This window comes from Triticum urartu, chromosome 7A (assembly GCF_056163025.1).
Source record: "Triticum urartu cultivar PI428250 chromosome 7A, HENAU_Tu73, whole genome shotgun sequence".
NCBI lineage: Eukaryota > Viridiplantae > Streptophyta > Magnoliopsida > Poales > Poaceae > Triticum > Triticum urartu.
Window position 1 is genome coordinate 418,285,459 of NC_141879.1, and position 22,265 is coordinate 418,307,723.

General features: G+C 47.7%; 2 protein-coding genes across 4 annotated transcripts; both read left to right on the plus strand.

Moving 5' to 3' along the window:
- The first annotated feature begins 825 nt into the window (after window positions 1-825).
- Window positions 826-9,155, plus strand: LOC125520350 (uncharacterized). Of its 3 annotated transcripts, none has more exons than XM_048685245.2 (5): window positions 826-1,790; window positions 2,301-2,337; window positions 3,480-3,716; window positions 3,810-3,857; window positions 8,463-9,155. In XM_048685245.2, exons 1-5 carry the CDS (start codon window positions 1,477-1,479, stop codon window positions 8,871-8,873), a joined length of 1,047 nt encoding a protein of 348 aa, XP_048541202.2. In that variant the 5' UTR covers window positions 826-1,476; the 3' UTR covers window positions 8,874-9,155. The 3 variants fall into 3 exon arrangements, with proteins under 3 accessions (XP_048541202.2, XP_087393929.1, XP_048541201.1); XM_087537803.1 differs by having other exon boundaries at window positions 826-1,778; XM_048685244.2 differs by having other exon boundaries at window positions 832-1,804.
- Window positions 9,156-19,981: 10,826 nt separating this feature from the next.
- LOC147959798 (uncharacterized) lies at window positions 19,982-21,608 on the plus strand. The gene is made up of 3 exons (XM_087532906.1): window positions 19,982-20,098; window positions 20,161-21,496; window positions 21,598-21,608. The coding sequence occupies exons 1-3, from the start codon at window positions 19,982-19,984 to the stop codon at window positions 21,606-21,608; spliced, it is 1,464 nt and encodes a 487-aa protein (XP_087389032.1).
- Window positions 21,609-22,265: the final 657 nt, after the last annotated feature.

A 22,265-nucleotide genomic window follows, 5' to 3' on the forward strand; every position in this document is an offset into this window, starting at 1 on the left:
TTGTGGGCATATATATACGAGTATAATGATCTACTTGGAGTACAAGACAAGTCAGAATAAATCCTAGTCTATCTCGTCTTTTCTAATAATCAATATACTCAACGGGAGAAAAAAAATCGACTCATATCTCTAGCCGGGTCAATTGGACAAACTGTGCGTTGCCGGTTGACAGGTTATGAGATCGAACCCTCCCATTGACAATTTTATTTTTCTTCGGATCTGGGCCACAGTGCGCCGTCGGATGGGCTTTCTCCGTTGGGCCAAAACGGGTGGCAAGTAACGAAACCAAATAGCATATGTAAAATTAATTGAAGCGGGACCAAACAAAGTAAGATGAAACCAAAAATATCACCCCCTTTAAGATATAGATATAGATAGAATACAGATAGAGATAGATATAGACAGAGATGAAAATATACGGATGGAGTAGTAGAGATAGAAATATAGTTTATACGTATTAACTTTATTAGTATAAAATTGTAGAAAGTTGGAACATTTATTTTGATATAGAGGGAGTACTAGAATGAAACTCGCAGACGGGCCCATGTGCAAAGCGCATATGGATTTAGCAAAGCGGCATTTTCATCACCTGAAAGGAAAGAAAGTATGATGTATTATTCTGAGAAAAAAGAAAGTACTATGATGTAAAAGAAGAAGAAGACGCCGTTTATTTGCTTGCGTCCATCCGTGCGTGCGTGCGTGCGTGCGGCGTGACAAAATCGCATCCCCGCTGCGAGAACATGTGAAGAAAGGAAGAACATGTTTTGCAAAGGTGTGGGGATCGCCTGCGCTTTCCGCTGCCCTGTTCCAGTTTCATTTCATCACCTCGCCTGCCCTGCCTGGTCCTCACCCCTACTACACCTACACGCGCACGCTCTGGCTCTAGCCCTCTTTCTCACGCACGCACGCACGCACGCACGCACCCACCACCCTCCCTCTGTCTCTGTGCAGCATGAGTAATAAATGGCAGTGGCAGCGTGGCTGAGGCCTGAGGCGGAGCTCTTCCCTCCCTACTGGTCCACACCCGCTCCGCCCCGCCCCTTGCTCTTCTTCTTCTTCTTCTTCTTCCTCGTTCTCCCCTTCCTCCCTCTTTGCTGCTCGCATTCGCCATTTCCCAGCCGCCCACAATGCACTAAACCCTCGTAAAACCTCCCACCCCATCCCACCAAACAACGGGCTTCGGGGGATACCCCTGGGGGGCGGCGAGCCAATTTCTTCTTGATCTTCTGTCGATTTGGCTTCTACTGTCGCTGAACAAGTCCCTTGGGGAAGAAGATCCACACCCACCCCTGGTTCCTCTTAGTTTTTCCACCACCTATAAATCCCCCAGTTGGGGATTATTTCTTTGATCCTTTCCGTTCGCCCCCAAGTTGGGGAAATTTTTCGATCCATTTGATCGTTTGAAGTGAAACAGGAGGAGGGGAGGGGAGGGGAGAGGTTCCCTCTGATGAGCAGCAGCACCGCCGCCGCCTGTCGATGACTGAGCGCTGCCACCGATGCTTTCGGGGTGCTCGGTGTCCAGTCTCGCGGCGAGGTTCGCCTTCTTCCCGCCGGACCCGCCCACCTACGCCCTCCGCAAGGACGAGGCCACGGGCCGCCTCGTCGCCTCGGGCGTCCCGCGGGACAACGCCTTGGATGTGCTGCTCCTCGACACCACCAGGGGGACCAAGGTCGTCGCCTTCTACCTCAGGAACCCCTGCGCGCGCCTCACCCTGCTCTACTCCCACGGCAACGCCGCCGACCTCGGACAGCTCTACGATCTCTTTGTGCAGCTCAAGGTCAATCTCAAGGTCAATCTGATGGGGTTAGTGGTGCATTGTGCTGTGATTTCGCTTCTCTTCTCTTCTCTTCTCTTCTCTTCTCTAGGAGGATCCTACTTTTTTCTGCTTCTCTTCTACACGGAGGGAGTAGGAATTATTATTTGACATGTTTTTGCAGTCCTGCATTTCCTATCACAAATGCTGGTACGTACGACATCAAGTAGATTTGGTTATTGGGGCAGATGTTTTGCGGGAACACGGGACGGGATATCTGCAACCTAACTAGTACAGTATATACTATTTATTATTAAGTGGGAGGAAAGCAGTGCCTGACGATTCTCTAAATAGTAGTACTACATGTATATAATAATCAGTCCGATTAGCTGATCTTGAATCCTCCTCAGTTACAACCATGCCAGTTTTTTTTTCGCCAGTTTTTTTTTTCTTCTTCTGTTGCAATTTCAACGTGGTCTGGAGGTACACAAGATTTGCTGTGCAGAAAAGCCTGACGTGATTTACTTTTTAATTTTATAACTGCAGATATGACTACTCGGGGTACGGAGCATCTACTGGCAAGGTAATAACTAGTTACTCATTTACAGTAACGTTTAATCTCAATTTTACCGTCGACTCTACTGCGGGTTCATTGTTTGGTGAATACTTACTGCATATAAGGTTGCTTAGATGCCATGGGGTAAATTTTAGTTTCCTTACTTGACTAATGTAGGCATGGATGATAGTACTACTACCAACAACCTGAATTAATTAAGATACCTCGAGAAATGTGGTTCAGTTTCAGTTTCCAAGAACAGGCTGCATTTCTACAACTCAACTGAAGAAGGTTTGGCCCATGCCCCCGACTGGTGCCTTCCAGTCATATCATGGCCATTATAAACCTTCTATATGTCTGCAACTTTTGTCCTCAGCCACTCATGCCATTGTAAACTTCAGGCTAAACAGTAATTTGGGCATGCCTTTTATACATTTATCCTAAAGGACAGATAGAAATGTCTGTATCAACTATCTATGCATTTACTCAAGTTCATTTATTGCGGCTTTATCCATTGAAACGGAGAACATGTTAGGCTGGTCATAGTGGGAGTAACTTAGACTAGTGTCATACATATGACACTAGTCTATGTTACTACCTTCATAGTGCAAAGTGTCATAGAAGTAGTATCATATATGGTTGCATTTATTAGCTTATAGACTCAACATTTCTTGGGAAGCGCTATGTGATGGTAACATAATATGTTACTCCAAACACCTCTCTCCTCATTAACTAGGTGCCACATAAGCAAACTTGTTTGGGATGTGTTATGTTACTAGCTAAGTTACTCCCACTATGACTAGCCTTATGTTGATTGTTTCTGCTGTCTATTTTGGGGACCCTGCATTCAAATGAAGTGAGAATTTTCCTTTTTTTTGTTCCATACTATCCAACATGGACCAGGTTCCACTATCATCAAGATAAAGGAACAAACAAAATGCTACAGGTGGTGGTATTTGAAAAAAAAATTGCCCTACTGGGAGTTACTAGATATTAATGTCTCTGAATCCTGTATTTCCTTATTTGAGCTAAATCATATGGCACTTTCACTTTGAATTACTGTTACCTAATTGGCATTTCCACTGAGCATGCGCATGTCCATATTTCTCTTCTCCCTCAAGGAATGCGTTTTTGTGGAAGGATTTTTATGCTTGTCTTTTCAAGTGCAGCCAAGTGAAGAGAATACATATGCAGATATTGAAGCAGTTTACCAGTGCTTAGAAACCGAGTATGGAATCAGCCAGGAAGAGCTTATCCTGTATGGACAATCTGTTGGCAGTGGGCCCACATTGCATTTAGCATCTCGTTTACCAAGATTGCGTGGTGTGGTTCTTCACAGTGCTATACTGTCAGGCCTCCGTGTTGTTTGCCATGTGAACTTTACTTTTTGCTTCGACATTTACAAAGTAAGCATCTCTAATTGATTATTCCATTTCGGTCTGTACCTTTTGTTCCTTTAGAGTAGCTTTTACTAACGTCCAGCTAACTTATTCTTGCAGAATGTCAAAAAAATAAAGAAGGTGAAATGCCCAGTGCTTGTTATTCATGTAAGTCTCTTTACTAAAAAAACTAGCGAAGTGCCCCTGCATTTTAACGGATCTAGAATAGAATCAACTTGTGCCCACAGGAAAACATTATAATGTAGTTTTTTCTTTCTAACATCCTACTCCCTCCGTCGGGTGAAGAGTGTACGTTTGGGTTTAAAATTTGTCCACAAAAGAGTGTACTTCTATCTTCCCAATGCACTTTAAAGTATTTTCTTTCATCACACGGTAATCAAGACCAATAGCATTCTATACATAGTCTTCTTAATTTCTACATGCACTTAGCTCATTGGGGGTTGGGTAATTAAAGAGGAGAGAGATGGTGGCTTGCATCTTCCCAATGCATTTTTTACTCCATTCCATAATTTGTCCTAAAATTTCTAGATGTACACTTTTCACCGGACGGAGGGAGTATGTTACACTTTTTTTTTCATTTAAGATATGTTTTGTCTCACTTCAGATTTATTTCCCTTGTTCCGCTACACATTAATAATCCTCTCAAAAGAGAGCAGTATAAAACTAATCCAATCAGGAAAGAAAAAAAATTGAACGCTTACTTTCGAATCTCCTTTGTCTGCATCAGGGTTGTCCAGAAGAACCAAATATCATGTACATCATGTATAAATTAAATGTGTTTATAACAAAATTATTTCATGTTAAAATTTGCTAAATAAATAATTATTCTAAATCATGTTAAAAATTAGGCTCACAAGTCACAAGGAAATTCCCAGCTCCCATTTTTAGGATGAGACCCAAATAAGGACCTTTACATGTTGTAGCCACAGGCTAAAACAGTTTTGCAAGTAGCCAAACAGCACTAAAAAGTATACCTATCATATAGACACATCTACTGGAAAGTACACACATGCCTCTCCTATGGCGACATCAAGTCAGACCCATTCTTGTCTTTGCCTATCAGTGTTGTTTTCTTAGCTCATCTTAATCTTCTGCTAGTATACAAGTGGTGAGGAACTATATATTGTCACCAGCATTTGGCCATGCTGTTTAGTACCCTGATCTCAGTAACATAGTCATCTAGAGTACACCACGACCCATCTGGTTCAACTTCAAATGCCTGCGCAGAGTCAATTCACAAGAAGCAGACTATTTCGTTGGGGTATCACACCGATTATTTCATTTAATAACACCTGATTTACTCTCGGGTCAGTGGACCTAAAGGTCAGAAAATGTGGAAACAGCAAGTGCAACTTGCAGCCACCGCAGCCACCTTTAGCAATTGGAACTGAATTATGAAGAAACCAGTCGATATAAAAGAACAGAGAAGGGAACATGAGGGCACTAGATGCTCTCCAAGTTTCAGTCAGATGTGATTAAAATGAATTCTCCATAAGCTTGGTAATGTGTTTATTATGCAATAAGACAAGTGAGCCATTTTCCATTAAATTTATCTTGCAATTCTGTTGGTATAAAATCCAGCAGCTCTATGTTAAACATGTCAGAATATATATCAATACATTTAATCAACTGAAACTTGTACAGAAACTTGGACGATTTGACAACACGTGTATATCAACCGAGCATTGATAACCAGAGTGAGTTTTAGCTAAATTGAAATTGAAGAATATGAACATCCATAATGTACAGATTTGAGGTGTGCAAACATTTCTCTTTGTTTTTCCAGAGCTTAATGAACCGATTTGTTTCAGCCTTTTGCTACATAAAGGGAAAATGATGCTTTCCAAGAAGGAACAAAAAATATTTCCATAGGAGGCTTACTGAAATCAAACACATCGAATCAAGCCAAACTGCAGCCGTAGTTACATTCAGGAGATTGCGTGATCTGGTGCGCTCAGCCCTACAGCTATCTCGCCCACGCTAGGCTACATACCACCTCTTGACCGAGAGGGTCTCGTGGTGCAACCACATTATACTACACCAGCATCCATTTCGGTGCAGCTCGACACCTAATCACCGATTTCACCCGCACAAACCAACCAAATTAGTGACCCATATTGTGACATTGAACGTGTCTTAATGGCTGTTTGGGGAGGAACAGAGGCCCGCATTAGAGCATGCTAAAGAAGCAGAAGCGGTTGTAGGAGTGGGTTCCAGGTCGTTGTGCCGTTGCGATTGGGAGCGGGTCGCCTTCCACGGCAGCAGACATGTGATTGCAATGCTGTGAGGGAGAGCTAGGGTGATTTAGGACATGGCATGGTGGAGAGCAGATGGCAGCGAGGGCGCGCGCAAATCCGGCAACTGCGGGATGGTGTGGCAGTGGGATCTGGACGAGGACCTCCGTATTTTAAGCAGTGGCAGAGGTGGGTAAATATCTGCTACATACGGTGGCATGGACATGTCCCTATGCACGCACCTGGCTCTAGGTTGGACCAATTGTGCTTGTCTTCATCCCAGCCCTGCGTGTTAGATCAAACGGCTGACAAACCATCATCACCAATTTAGTTTTTTATAGGAGTAGAGATATAGATATCAATACTTGCTGTGTACTCGCACAGTTTATTGCAGATTCCAGCATCTTCTGAGAAGCTACATTTAGTACTTTGGAACACTCTGCTTAGGCATTGTCATTGCTGCTCCTTGTTGCAGAGTCTGATAAATAGTGCAACTACTTCTCTGAGTGATATGTGGACCATGTATTCATGTAATAACCCATCGAAAGGGTGTTGCTGTTGCATAAATGTTCATGCAGAAGTATTGAGGTAAGGAATACGGGAATGTAGAGAAATGAATCATCCTTCATGCTTCAATAATTTTATAGGAAAGTTTACTACTCCCACACTTCTTACAGCCTTGGGTTAATGTGTAACCATCCAACATCCCACACTTGTTCTTTAGAAGAGAATGTTTGATCTAAGATGTGCCATTGGACACCTGATACACTGATCCAAACACAAAGGCCATTGAACACCAGCACCTCTAGTGATACGGGATGTGCCGTTAGCAGTTCTAACTTCTGACTCACTCTATAAACATTACGAGCTGATTTGGTTTGATTCAGTCTGCTGTAAAATTATAATAGGCACTGGTAGGCCTTGAATGGCTTGACTTCCATTATTCTGCTCTTTGGCCGAGCCCAATAAAATGTGTAGTGTAGCCACATAATCAGGCTTTTTGTACAAGTCTAACTAAATCTACAATCTAGTATCGTCATTTCTGTTTCCTACACTTATCTCCTACAGGTTTCTTTTTCTTTTGCCTGTTTTGGTTTTGGTTTTGGTCGGAGGCCACCTTTGGTGGTACTCCCTCCCCATAATACAAGATGTTATTACAACCGATATACACATATTGGTTGTAATAACATCTTATGTTATGGGATGGAGGGAGCATGTACTGCTGCACCTTCTTTGGTTGTTTTCTTCTAATACACAACTATGCGTGTTCAGGATTTTTTTTTTTAGAAATACCATAGTTCCGGGTCAAATGCATGTTCGAGAAATAAAGACTAGAAATGCCATGGTTCTGGAACAACACCACTTTATTGGTAACTGCCCAGTTTCCGCTCTTTTACTATCACTTAGCCTGTCAGTCATAATTTGATCACTACAACTCTATAAGTCGACTAATTTCATTGCTCCTACAATATCGGTGGTATCAGCATGTGTTGTCCATAGCTCTTACTGAGATGGTTTCACATCCTATATTCCTGTTCCTAGCTGGGACTGCTTGTTATTACAAAATATTTTGAACCTTGCGGCTGTAGTATCTTTAGCTGTGCCTGAAGACTCTTAATTCAGAGATCAGTGAGGATAAATTAGCTGCTACTTTCAAACTTTTCCCTTGTGTATAAATAATACTCCATCCGTTGACAAATATAGGATGTTTTGGATATTTCAGTATGGACCATGAGTGCTAAGCCCTGTTTGTTTGATCTTCAGGGATCATGTTCAGCTTTGCCAGTGAAACTGAGTCTAGAATCTGAAACAAACAACTCTTTCGTTTGAGATTCAGGGGCAATCTGGCAAAGCTGAATCTAGAAGCTGAAACAAATAGCTATTTTGAATCAGCTTTGCTAGTGAAGCTAAATCTGGATTCAGGCCATTTTCAGTGCAATTGCCTGAAGTATACTAAAGTGGCGAAGCTGATTCTGTGAATCAGCTTTTTGCCAGTGAAGCAAATCCACATGTGATTCGAATCCAATCAAAGTCAAACAAACAGGGCCGCAGAATCAGCTTTGCTAGTAAAGCGAGTCCACATAGGTGATTCGAATCCAATCAAAGCTGAAACAAACGTGTCTATATACATCGGATTCAGAAAAAAGTTAGAACATCTCAAACTGAAACGTCATATTCTTGAAAACTTTCCTTTTGTAGTTCTATTTGTTTGAAATGTATATGGATAAACCGCTTCGTAATCAGAGTGTACCACGTGTTGCTTGATGTGGTCAAGGTGGGCAGCATTTTAATGGGCCACAGCCCACATGCCAATACTACATTTCCTTAGTCAAGGCCGATGAGGAAAACATGAATGGCTCCCATAGTTCTCTGAAGTGATTTTCTGTTTTTGACTAACCATTTATGTAATGAATTGATCCATTATGTGTGCACTTTCTTTCTCGAAGTTTTTCGTATGCACCAACTTGATGGTGTGTAGAAGTGTTGTTGTTAATTATGCACGTATTGACGTTTGCAGGGGACCGATGACGATGTTGTGAATTGGTCACATGGTAATGAGCTGTGGAAACTGGCAAGGGAGCCGTATGATCCACTATGGATCAAAGGAGGCGGTCATTGCAACCTGGAGCTGTACCCTGACTTCATCCGCCACCTCTCCAAGTTCATCCGTGAAATGGAGAGTGTGACAACGAAAACGAGGCTGAAGAAGATTCGGCAGTCCCTTGAGCCGACAAAGACAGCATATCGAGTGAACACAGCAACGACCACCACCTTCACCGCCAACTGTTGCTGCCGTATTCGAGTTCGCAAACCGAGCTGCAATCTCAGCTGCAGCTGCTGCCACGCCCTGAGGAAATGCTTCACATTTGGTGCATTCAAGTGCCCAGCCTGCTGCAGCTGCTTCAAGTGCTGCTGCTGTGGCGGATAACGCCGATCTCTATGTGCGTGCACGTGTGCGTGTGCGTGTGCTTGTATAGGAAAAGGAACGGTCCGGGAGATATCTTCTAACCCTCTGAATGCTCTACCACTAGGACTAAACGTAGATTTGTCAGTTGGAAAAACATGTGTCCCCCATTCTCCCATGTAGTTGCTCGACCGGTTTGTGTAATGATGGCATAAGCTGTTGGCTGTCGAGCTTAGAACAGTCGTGATGCTGTGGATTGATTTGGCCATATTTCAGCTCTTGTGGTATGTTTCCCGTCCATGAACCCATGACATCTCTGAGTTTGGATCTGGTTCGTAGCCAGCCACACCTGAACTGGACTGTTGAACAGGTAACAGAATGCAGCTGCTGGTCTCATTATCTAGGCCCGGATCAGGAACAGGACAGATGGTCGTCGTCGAGACAGGTTAAGGCAAAGTGTCTTGGACAAGACAAAGATTTCGAGGTTAAACCGTGGCAACATATATGCACTGACATATTATCAGAAGGTGCAGCAGTAGCAGTACTCCAGTCCAGTCCAGTCCAGGAGGACCACACGCAGGCCGACTCTGAATGAATGAATGGAAGAAAGAAATGATGCACCCCTCATTGATGCGTGCAGATTCAGAAACTGGGCTTATGCGTGCCGAACCCAACTGCTGAATAACCAACCAACCTCTTCCTTACAACCAAGGCATGTGAGACTGCGTGACTGAACCAACAACACAGGATCAAGCAACACGGCAAGGCAATGATGATTGCAGCACAAGAGCTGCGGTCCTATCGAATGCAAGAATCACTGCTCATCCAAGTCCTCTTGTGCTTGTTCCACATAAAAAGAATGCACTGTTTAGAATCGCGGTCGATGAGCAATCACTGTTTCAAATTGGGACGAGATGAGCATCCAAGGTTACGTACGTAGACGTAGGTGGTACACAAATGGTGAGCAACTACACACATATGACATGGCATTGTCGTAGGCTTCTAGTGTTGATATTTGTAGGTATTTATGCATGGTACACTAGCACCAGCCAGTGGTGAGCTGGGCATGCATTGGCGTCAGCTTCAAGGACTATTGTCCTGTACCTTTCACCATAAGAATCTACCCAACCTAATCATATAGTATACTCTAGTTTTCCTTCCATTCCATCCAAGGTTCCACTAGGCACTAACCCAACCTAATTATATGCGCTACACATTCTTTAGTCGGTCCTGGTATGTGGCTAGCGTAATGGCAGAACATGACGATGCACCAAGATCCTGGCGAGACTAAGACAGGATTGGACTGATTGGCAGTTACAATTGTGCCATGGATGCTCACTCCTCACTCACTCTTCATCTGTATATCAGCTACAGTACGCTGTACTATTACTAGTGCTGTACCAGTAGTATTCTTAGCAGTAGCTCAAGTGTCTCAGTACACTGGTCCATGCACGGCAGCCAGTGTGACGTGTGGGGGCCAGATGATGGCGAAGCCCTAGCTTGTTTGCATGCTCCGTTTTGCTTCTCCAGCCCTTCAAATTACGATTTTATTGTGTGGTTTTTCTAGGTCATCATGGGTGTATGTATACAATATTAATATAAGTTGATTGATTCTGTTGTTGTCTATTCTTGCGACCTGGCTGGCAGATCTTGTTCTGTTGCGCGGCCTGCTTTGGTTGGTTGGTGCGTCTATTTAATCATCGATCGCATTCAACTAAACTAATCACGTGATTTGCTGTTTGTTTAATCCATCTTCCAAATTATCAACGGGAGGAGAATCAGGGTGAATTTTTTCCTGCTATATCATCATGAATAAAATTATCTTTAATTAAAAATGGGAGGAGAATCAAGGTGCATTTTTTTCTGCTATATCATCATGAATAAAATCAGGTTAGGGTTCCCGTTCTTCTGGGCCTGACTCTGCTTGCTTGCAGCACATGAATTTTGCATAATTTTGTTGCGGGGATGCTTTGTTTATTTGAAGGCATATGCTTTGCTTTATTTTCTCAGCTGCATTATTATGGCCAAATCTGTGGTTCACTGAATTTGCGCATTGGGTGTGCAGTGGTGGTGGTGGGGTGGGTAGCTGGGGAGTCCCCTTACACCTGTGGGACCCACATGGATAGATATGAACATGCAGCAGGGGGCATGTTGCATCAGTATAACTCGTTACTAGTATGGTTTTTATTTTATTTGCGGATCTTTTTATCTATTCATCAATAGTCGTGACAGTATAAAGAACATCAGAAGTAAGAAAAATTACATCCAGATCTATAGACCATCTAGAGGCAACCACAATCACTGAAGCGAGCCAAATGGGCACCTCCGTCATCATCCCTCCCTTATTGGAGCTAAGCAAATCTTGTTGTGTAGATAGTCGGGACGTTGTTGTGCTAAGGACCAACAGGACCAGCACATCACAACAACAACCACCGATGAAAAGAAGCATAGATCAAAAGTATTCAACGTATATAGACATAGAAACGCAGACAGACGAAGACGGATTCAAATAGATCCACCGAAGACAAACACCGGCCGAATTCTGAGAGAACTCCTGGCATACGCTCACCGACGACGCTAGACGCCGCCCGTACAGGATTTAACCTAATTTATTCTATCTCTTGTTCCTTTTGCCGATTAAGTATTGGAGCATGTAGAATTATACGAAGAAGCGCATGATTGAGCTGAGCTTTGGAATGTTTTTGTGCCGTGAGTGTAATGATTAGTAGCAAGGCCAATTATGGAATGGTGTAATGTAGAGTGGAGCTAGCTCTGGGTATTTTATTTACAATGACCCCGTCACCATCAGGATGCATGGGGAGCTTTGTGTCAGAGGGAAACTGCCTCTGATGGAGAAGAGATGCAGATGCAGATACAAACAATAGAGCAATTACAAGAGGAAGACAGTGGCGAGTGTAACCGTATGATGTACTCCTAGCTAATTATTTAGTGTGAGCAAGCTATGTTGTACAGAATGTGAATGTGATGTCTCATCTCATCTCTGGTTTGATAGAATTAATGGTGCCCGTCCCCCGCGTCGTCCGCTCTCGGGCGACTCGGGGCCAAACCCTAGGCGCCGCCGGTCCCCCGCCTCCCTTCTCCTCCTCCCCCGTCGCCGCCGGCAGCCGTCGTCGGGCTTGCCTGCGCGGCCCCGCACCTGCCTCGACCTTTGGAGAGCCCTCCACCCCGCATCGGGCGCCGCCGCCCGCTTCGCCGGCGTTGTCGCTCCGCCAGTCAGATCCGACCGCCTTGGCCCTGGGATCGGGGCCATCTCCGATCCGGCGGCTGGTGGGCCGGGGTTCACCGGATCCGCCGTATCTGGCCGGCGTGGCCTTGCCTCGTTGCCCGGCTTGGGTGTTCACGGTGTGGTGCTCCCTGGTGGCGGCGGTGTGGGTCGTTCTCTATGTTTTGACGGGATGTGTGCGGTGGGTGGATGCCGTGGCGGCGGCCTCGGGCGGTGTGGACGGCGTTGCCTCTTCGACGGGCGACGGCCGTGGGTGCTGGTGGTCCGCGACTTTGGCCGTGCGGGCGGCGAGGTCTCGGTGGACGTCTACTACAGTGGGTCAGGGTGCCCTGTCACCTGGCGCGCCTGCTTCGATGAAGTCCAACGCCTTCTTCGGCTGCGTGCGCTTCCCTGGCCAGGTCTTTAGCCGGGTGGATGGGATGGGGACGGGACCGGGGGAAACCCTTGGCCGTCGGCGGAGGCCACGACAATGGCGGCGCCTTTCTGGGCGTCGGTCCCCTTCTTGAAGGCCTTGTCGAGGTCCTCTCCTGTCTTTCACTGTGATCTTTCTTTGGGCTAAAGCTCTAGTTCCCCTTGCGGCCGACGGCGTCGTACCCTCGTCGCGCTCCTTCTTGAAGGCGTCGCCTGGGGTTCCCGGAAGCATGTTGGGCACTTTGCGGTGCGTGTGAGGTGTTTGGCGGCGGCAATGTGTGCGGCGTTTCACCTATTCTCCGCCGGTCTTCGTCCTATGGTAGCGCTCCTTTTGCTTGGAGATGGACTAGCGTAGATGGTGGTCGTCGTTTGGCGTCATGGTGACGTTGATGGCGGAGGAACCTGCCAAGGTTGGCACCTCAATATGCTCTGAAGATGGACCAGTGGGAGATGGCGGCGACGACACATGTGAGTGCGTCGGACCGGATTGTACCTCGGACCCGGTATGTGGCTCGGTCGGGGCCTCCGGCTTTACATGTTAGGCTTAGGTGAGAGGTCTGGGTATTTGGCCCAGCTTGCACCCCTTCATCATATGGTTAGAAGTAACGGCATGTGTTGTCAAGATGGCGGATTCAGGCATATTGTTGTACTACTTTGTAAGGTCCTCGAAAATAATCAATAAAATGGCCGCATGCATCTTCCAGATGCAGAGGCCGGGGGTCATCCTCTTTTTCTAAAAAAAATCTCAGCTCTGGTTTTCCTTTTTTTTTTATGGTCAGGGAATGCCTCGCCTAATGTTTATATGTATGTAAACAATGACGAGTAGTAGTACGTCACTAAACAAGGACGGTAACTAAGTGGCAAATGGTGGTGCACACCTCGGTATATATGTTGTGCACACATTGATGGTGCTCATCAGGTTGGTTGGATATAAATAATGGTAAACGAAAGTAGTGCTAGAAAGAATGGAAGGAATCGTGATGATCACTTGTGAAATGTGTTGGCGAAGGGCCATGTTTGAAAAGGAACAAACTCCTATCCGAGTATATGCTGACTGCCTCAAGAAGAAAGAAAGTGTCATGAATCGATCATGACGATAATGATGCGTCACGTCGTCGTAATCGGTAATCGGCGAGTTAATTGCGTGTTGAGCTAGGCGGCCGACGCAATCGGCCGGCTGTATAGTGTAGATAATAAATAAATAAATAGTGTTTTGGCGAGTGAGGAGCGGCTTTTTGCGTGCTTTTGGGTTGCCCCGGCCGACACGAGGCCGGAGGGAGGAGAGGCCATCGTGCGACTGACTATAGTAGCTTGTTTCTTGGTGCTGGATGGGCCATTTTTGTCAATGCCGCACGGTCCGCTTGGTTGGTTGGCCCGTCCATTCCCCCAAATACAGCAGCAGCATTGGTCAATGATGCGTTGAAAATTTAACCTCGCCTACCTCCCTCCCTCCCTGTCGCATACAATTGTTGAATGTTGATGCTTCACACACACACACACACACACACACACACACACTCGTTCTCACTGTTGGTTTGGGCCCACACACAGGCGGGGCAGGAGAGCTAGGTCGCTAGCCAATCATGGAGCTCCAGCCGACACGCAATGGCAATGCTCTCTTCTTCCTTTCTCTGTTAGGCTTGGAGGAAGGAAGTGGGGATGATGAATCTATACGCAGGCTCCATGCATGTGATGAGATGAGAGAGAGTCTGTGTGACGGTGCGTGCGTGCGAGTGCGAGTGCGAGTGCGAGGTGTACCCAGGTGCCAAGTTTGGAAGCTTCTCCCACCCTTGCTTTCCAAACAACGCGCCCGGCCACTCTTTTCTTTTTCTTGGTTGAATTTGGTTTCTTCTTTCTTTCTGGTGCCAGAGGTGTATGCATGTATGTATAGAAGCTGCAGCTAGCGAGAGGTGGGCTTCTTGGCCGGGAGCGCCCCGCCACGCGTTGGCCGCACGTACGTACGTGGTCTGGTATAAGTCGTGCGGCATTGTACTACTCCATCTCCAGTAGTCTGCTGCAACGCGCCAAGGGGTGGCGGGGGCATGGGGCAGCCCAGTCCCACGTAGTTGAAGCCGGCAGCGCGCTTACAGCAGGCCAAAACCCACGATACAAAATCACCACCCCTCGTAACGGCCTGCACCGACAACATATATTCCACTGTTTTTGTTTTTGGGCGTCTCGTCTCGTCTCGTCTCATCGGGGCGACTGCCGCCTAAAACCTTGACCCTCCTCCCCATATAGATATAGTACGTAGTAGTAATATCTCCAGCACAGCAAAGTGGTCAAAAGACGATAATAAATTAAGTAATCTGCAATCATGCATCTAAAGGTAAGCTTGCTGGTAGTGCCGTAGTGCGACTCGTTTTCTTTCCCAAACCGATCGACCCACCGACTGAGCTCATTCAGCACCATCATCACCATGCATGCATGCATATTGGAGAATCTCTAGTGAGTAGTGACTACGGAATGCTAGTCGGACAAGCACATACCGTACTACTAGGCAGTGTAGCTTCTAGTGAGAGAGATACGCACATCCACACAAGACACTCGAAGCGTGCAACGGGACCATTTAGATGAACCTAGGTAGCTACGATGGCACTGCTAAGCGTGGCTCCATCCACATCGGCCGCCCAGGAAGGAAAGGTGTTGCTAAGCTAGCGCCATTCGTGTAACGAACGAACCAATACAATTACGTAGTACTTCCTCTGTTCCGAATTAGCACTAAAATGAGTCTAGATACATCAGTCTAGATACATTCAAGACAAGTAATTCGAAACGGAGGAAGTAGTATATGCGATTCGTGTCGCGTCAGTTGGTGGCAACCTTAGCTAGTAGGTAGCGGTATGCATCTCCTGCTAACTGAGACGAAACGGACGGGTGGATTGCAACGATCGGCGGATCCATGGACCTGTAGCCATATAATTGATCGGTTGTCGGTCCGACCGTGACTGAACCAGCAACTACATACATCCGGTGTGAAACTGTACATGGTATATACTCCTGGTATTCCATACAGGTACGGTGCGTCTGCCAATCCAGGCTCAGGCACGCACTAGACCAAGCAAGCAAGATGTGCACATTAACATTCTAGGCCAGACGTCGGGCGTGAATAGCGCACGGGTGACACGCGCGGTCTCTGCCGCGGAACAGCAAATGCCGCAACCAACCCGATGGATGCGCTGCGCTGCGCTGCGGCTGAGCTCCCTCGGTCGGCGTGGGCGCGCGCGGGCAACGGGGCGTGACATTCCCTGCGACAGCAACGCCGCAACCGCCGCGCCCCCACACGCAACGAATTGGCGCCACGGCTCCTTCCGTTTTCCCCCCTTCCACCCATCCCCTTCCTCGGCGCACGCACGGCTGTACCGTACTGTGGGTTAACGCGGAGGAGGAGGAGGAGGAGGAGGAGGAGGCGTAGGCGGGTCGGTTCGTCACGTGAAGAAGGCCGGATGCGTGCGAGGGCCGGTTCGTGCCGTGTCGGAGCCGAGCCGGGGACAAGGGCCCGCGACCTACCGTGCCCGGGACGTCATCGCCGACCAGCTTCCTCTTCTTGCGTGTGCCACTCGCTCGCTCTCGGTGGCGAGGCGACAACTCGCAGCGTGTACACGACGCGGCCAAGGACGTACGGCTCTGTCCGGATTGCCCGGCCAGTGCCACGGAGTTGATCCATCTACCAAACCCGGCGCACTCTCCTCCATCACTCCTACCACCACGGTACCAGCCAACCCTGTCAGGCAGCAGCAGCAGCAAAGGCAACGCCAACATACCATTTTCTTTTTTTAGGGAACGTACCATTTTTTTCATCTACTCGTATTTTAGGGGGTCTACTGCTTGGTTGGTTAAGCGCAACCCTCGATCAATCCCCGAATCCAAAACAGCAACAGTCCTACGGTCCATGCAATTTTCTACCCCGCCGGACTGACAATACTAGTCATGTACTCCCCGATCAATGTGCCGTCGTCGCTGCGTAGACAGCCTCTGCGCCCTCCTCTGTCGCCTCCACCACGTCCTCATTCTCCGGCTCCGCCGACTAATCTTTCTTGTCGAGCGTACGTTGTACACTATATATATATATAGGATTAGGATCTGTATTTATACCGTTGCATTTCTCTCTCCTCGTATTTTTATACATCTTAAGAGACAAGTAGAGACCGGTCCATCCTGTATCTATATATGTGCATCATGCACACGATCAATGATTATCGATTCGTGCAATCTCATTTTTCCTAACTAACATGGTATCAGTTTAGCACGCCGATCATATTCCCACCTTCCGCTCCAGCCGCCGCAGCGCCCCTTCCCCTCGCAGCCGCCGCCTTCTCCTCTGCCGCCGCTGCCTTCCTCCCCAAGTCACCGCCGCGTCCTAAAACCCTAACCCTACCCTGCGCCGACGCCACTACCCTCCTCCCACCCGAGCCGCCGCATCTCTCTCCTTGCCGCTGCTCCCATGACGTCTCCCCACTTCAGCAACTCCAACCCGTTCGCCGGACTCGTGCCTGTAACATCCCAAATTTGCAATTTGGAATGTTATACACTAGATCATCATGCATATCATATTTCTTGCATTTTTGGTTGATCCTAGAAATTTCACGCAACTCAAGGACCCACGGAGAGAGTTGGAGATTTCGTTATTTTCATATTTGAGAGTTTTCTCGAATTTGAAAAGAGGATCATTTGATTTATTTATTTCATCTTCAATAATTTTTCCGATATCAAAAATATAAGAGAGGGAATAATATGACTTTCCCAAATTTAGGAAAAATGAAGATTTAATGAATAAGTCAAATTTTGGATTTTTCCGGAGTTTATTTGCATTTTATTTGGATAGGGAAAAATGCGCGTTTTCAAAAATTGCATTTTAGGTCCGGAGTAAAGTTCATTTTGTTCGACTCATTTTTAGGAGTCGGGGAAAATTTACTTTAGTTTTTTTGGAGCCCGTTTAGATTTTCTTTTCTGTGTTTTTCTGCGCGCGAAACCGTTTAAAAAAAAGAGCAGCGCCCCGCCTGGGCCAAAGGCCCAGCCGGCCGGCCACCACAGCCCCGCACGCGCGCCAGCGCTAGGCAGGCGCCAGCCGCCGCCTCCACTACCGATTCCCAGGAGGAATCCTTCTAGGCCGAATCCTAGTAGGATTCTTAGCCCCCTTTCCTTTGTTTCGTTTTCCTTTTCCTTCTCTTTTTCTTGCCCCCTACCCCAAGTTTTCTCCTCCCCTCCCCAATATAAATACCCCAACACCCCCCCTCTAAACCCATCAAATCAAACCCCAAGCCCTCCACCGCACCCCACACCCGCGCCGCCGCCCTTGTGCCCTAGCGCCGCCGCCGCACCTTGCCCACGCCGCCGCCCTACGCCACGCAACCGGAGCCTCTCGCCGGAGACCTCGCCGGAGGTTGCCCCGCGTCTCTTTTCCTCGGATCGTTTTCTTCTAATCGTTCCGATTCTTTTCTTCTCTTCCGATTCGTTTTCTAGATCGGTTTTTCGTTTCGGTTTTCTTCTCCGAAACCCTAGATCGGATTCGTTTTCTTTTCCGATTTAGTTGCCTTTGGACCGTTCGGCGGACCGTTCGTCCTAACAAACATGATCATCGGATTCTTCTAGGTTAACGAACGTCCGTTCGTTTAACCGTTCTTCTTTTTCTTCTCGTCGGATTTATTCCGCGATCGTGATCTCAGATCCGATCTTCGTTCTAGTTTATCTTCTCGCTCGTTTATCGGAATCAGGTGATTCAAGCGCCTGGAGTTTCGTTTCAAAACCGCCGTTCCGTCTAATCAACTTAAACAAGTTTTTGCCCCGGTAAAATTTGACCTAGTTTCAACTTGCTAGAACCGAGTTGTTTTCTTCCGCCGTTTGTTTTCCGTTTCTTTGTGCGGTTCGTTCTTTCTTTGCAACCGGAGTTCTTAAGTTGAACTTTCTGGTTCGTTCGCTTGTTCGAGTTTTACCTGTGCATTAGATGAGTACTTATTGTATGCTTGTTGTTTGTCTGCGATAGATTACCCGGATTGCGCCGCCTGTTACTTCGAAACCCTAGGTCTCGCGGATCATCAGCAAGGCAAGTAACACTTTGATCATACCTTTTCTACAACCCATGTTTTATTGCATTAGATCAATCCTCTCACATTGCATGATTAGGATCTAATTAAATTGTGGGATGGGAAGTAGATGAGGTAGTACCTATTACCTGTTTATTATGAAACCTTTGGGAGTTACTTCTACGTTTGCTTATTATGCCATGCTATGCTAGTAGACGCGGATTGGGTGAGTGATATCCATGACAGATGTGAGTTGATAATTTTAATGGTTTATCTAAGGTGGCAACTTAAACACACATCTGGGTGGATTGAGGCACCTGATGTCTATCAGGACTTGCCTGTTTTTTTTTTCGGACCGCCACCCAGGCTCAAAGGGATCATAAGATCTTTCATGCTAGAAACTTCCGTGTGCAGCCACAAGCCATTATGGGCTCTGGCATAGTTGACTAAGTTGTGCGAACTCTTACGGGGTGGACTAGCAGATGTAGGGGTTGTAGGTGGTACAGTCTACCCCACATGTAAGGTGCTAGCGCTTCTGAAAGACTGTGTCTCGGTCATCCGCCTTCTCAAACACCATGTAGTGCGAGAAACCAAACGGAGGCGATCGAGTCTTGTGGGGAAAAGTGTGCAAACCTCTGCAGAGTGTACAAACTAATCATGATTAGCCGTGTCCCCGGTCATGGACATCTTGAGTATCTAGTACTTGAATATCATGTGAATCTCAACATGTTACTTCTAATTAATGTTGTTGGGTTTTAATTATTTTTAATTGGGATTGAGAATGCTGTCAACCATTCTCGATGTTTAACAACCACCATGATAGTTAAATAAATTTATTCCTTTGCAGTAGGGAAAAACTGGCTTTACGCAACTGTAACCATAGAGCTTTCCACCAGCCAAATATGCATATAGTATAGTTGCTGCATTCCATTACTCTCTATGTGTTACATTGCCAGCATATTCCATGTGCTGACCCGTTTCGGGCTGCAACTTCTCATGTTGCAGACTTTTCAGACGACGATTGAGGTGTTTTAGGTCGTGGTTCTATACTCAGTGATGCCGTTGGAGTTGATGGACCCATTTATCTTCCGAGTCTTCCGCTGTTATCATTATTAGATGGCCTCAAGCCATATTTATTGTAATAGGTTCTCTTTTGAGACAACGATGTAATAAGTGTGTGATTGCCACTCTGCTATAAATCCTTCGCTGTACTGCGTGGTGTCAGCATTACTGATCCAGGGATGACACCGGAGCACAGTAGGCTTGATCCATTCGGGTCGGGTCGCCACAGTGCCCGACGCCACCGCCGTTCGTGAACTCGACATCCACACCCGCGTTCCCATCAAGCTTGACCAGTCCACCTCCTCGTACTACATGTGAAAGATCTACTTCAACCTCGTCTTCCGCGAGTACCACCTCCTCGAGCACGTCGACGGACCGTGGATGGCGATCTCATGGTGGATGATCCGGACTGGGTGGCCATTGAGGCCTCCCTCATCCGGTGGTTCTACCTCACCATCTTTCCGGACATCTTCCACACGGTCGTCTCGGAGGATGACGACGCGTGTGCCGTGTGGACCAAGATCAACAATCTCTTCACCGATAACAAGCTTCAACGTCTTGTGTTTTGCAGCAGGAATTTTTCGGGTGCCACCAAGATGATTCCTCCATCAACGACTACTGCATGCGCCTCAAGCGCCTCGCCGATGAGTTCCACAACATCGGCGCCAAGGTGTCGGACGAGCTCATGCTTAGCACCCTCACCGCCGGCCTCAATGAGGATTTCGGCAACGTGGCCTCGAACCTCTCCCTGCTGCCGAACCCGACCTTCCAGTCCGTCGCCGCGTATTCACGCTTGGAGGAACGCCGGGTGAAGATGGTTAAGGACCGTGTCCACCACACCGCCCTCGCCGCCGGGACATCTCGTGGGCAGCCGCAGCCCGCACCGCCCCAACCACGCCCGCCGGCGCCACCGGGGTACTACCCCCTCCCGCCCGCTGCACCCGCACCTCCCGCTCCTCAGCAACAGCAGCAGGGCGGGGGCGGCGGTCGCCGCAACAGGCGTCGTGGGGGAGGGGGCGGCGGTCGCCCCAGCAGCAGCAGGATCCGCAGCCGGGGTACGGGGGAGGGGGGGCAACGCCAACACCAACCCTCCCCGCCCTGGGCCGTCGGCCCTAACCCGTGGACCGGCGTGGTCCACGCTTACCACATGCCGGTCCCACGGGCCCCGGGCATCCTCGGGCCGCACCCGACCGGACCTCAGACACACCTCGCCGCCGCACCCTACCAGGCGGGTGGGGGTGGCCACGCACCGGGCGGCTTCGCCCCGGGTGGCTATGCGCCTCTGCCGGCGCCCCCCTCCTTCGGTTACGCGCTGCCGCCCGCACCGGTTCAGCCTGGCAGCTACCCACTTCCTCCGGCTTCATGGGATCCCGCTCTGCTCGCTGCACTTCACTCGGCGCCGTTTCCCTCCAACTACGGAGGTGGCGGTGATTGGTATATGGACACGAGGGCTACCGCCCACATGACGTCGCACCCTGGTAACCTTGCCTCTTCCTTCCCGGTCACCACTTCGAACCGCATCACCTTTGGTGATGGCTCCTCCGTACCCATTACTCATGTCGGTCATAGTTTCTTTCCATCTACTTCTATGCCTATTAACATGACTAATGTTCTTGTCTCACCTAACCTAGTTAAAAATCTTGTCTTTGTTCGTCGCCTTGCACGTGACAATTCTCTCACCGTTGAATTTGATGACCTTGGTTTCTCTGTGAAGGACGCCCGTACGCGGATGGTGCTCCACCAATGTGACAGCCCTGACGACTTATACCCGGTGCACTCCGCCTCCACCGCCACCGCCACTGCCTCCCCCGTCGCCCTCGCCGTTGGTGTCGACCTCTGGCATGCACGCTTGGGTCACCCCAACTCCACCGTCCTTCGCCAGATTCTCAAGAGTTTTTCATTTTCATGTAATAAATTCGACGAGCACACTTGTCATGCTTGCCGTCTCGGCAAACATGTTCGTCGACCGTTTAGCGAGTCAAACACTATTTCTTCTTTTCCATTTCAGTTAATCCATAGTGATGTTTGGACATCTCCAGTTGCGAGCAACACCGGTTTCTTATATTATCTTGTTTTACTTGATGATTTCTCTCATTTTGCGTGGACGTTTCCGCTCCGCCGCAAATCCGATGTTATCGCCACCCTCACAGTCTTTTACTCCTACATCACTACCAAGTTCGGGCGCCCTATCCTCGCCCTCCAGACTGACAACGGCAAAGAGTTTGATAACGCTGCCACTCGCCATCTTCTCGCCTCTCACGGCACCACTTTGTTGGAAATATGCCCTAGAGGCAATAATAAAATGATTATTATATTTCCTTGTTCATGATAATTGTCTATTATTCATGCTTTAATTGTATTATCCGGAAATCATAATACATGTGTGAATACATAGACCACAGTGTGTCTCTAGTAAGCCTCTAGTTGACTAGCTCGTTGATCAACAGATAGTCATGGTTTCCTGGCTATGGACATGGGGATGTCATTGATAACGGGATCACATCATTAGGAGAATGATGTGATGGACAAGACCCAATCCTAAACATAGCACAAGATCGTATAGTTCGTTTGCTAGAGTTTTTCCAATGTCAAGTATCTTTTCCTTAGACCATGAGATCGTGTAACTCCCAGATACCGTAGGAGTGCTTTGGGTGTACCAAACGTCACAACATAACA

Bases quoted from the DNA above. Each gene is read 5' to 3' on its own strand.
- LOC147959798 (XM_087532906.1), top strand. From the start codon at position 19,982: ATGGTGGATGATCCGGACTGGGTGGCCATTGAGGCCTCCCTCATCCGG. The intron at 20,099-20,160 runs GTGTGGACCAAG...TGTGTTTTGCAG, and splicing joins AGGATGACGACGCGTGTGCC to CAGGAATTTTTCGGGTGCCA.
- LOC125520350 (XM_048685245.2), top strand. From the start codon at position 1,477: ATGACTGAGCGCTGCCACCGATGCTTTCGGGGTGCTCGGTGTCCAGTC. The intron at 1,791-2,300 runs GTCAATCTGATG...TTATAACTGCAG, and splicing joins AGCTCAAGGTCAATCTCAAG to ATATGACTACTCGGGGTACG. The intron at 3,858-8,462 runs GTAAGTCTCTTT...TGACGTTTGCAG, and splicing joins GCCCAGTGCTTGTTATTCAT to GGGACCGATGACGATGTTGT.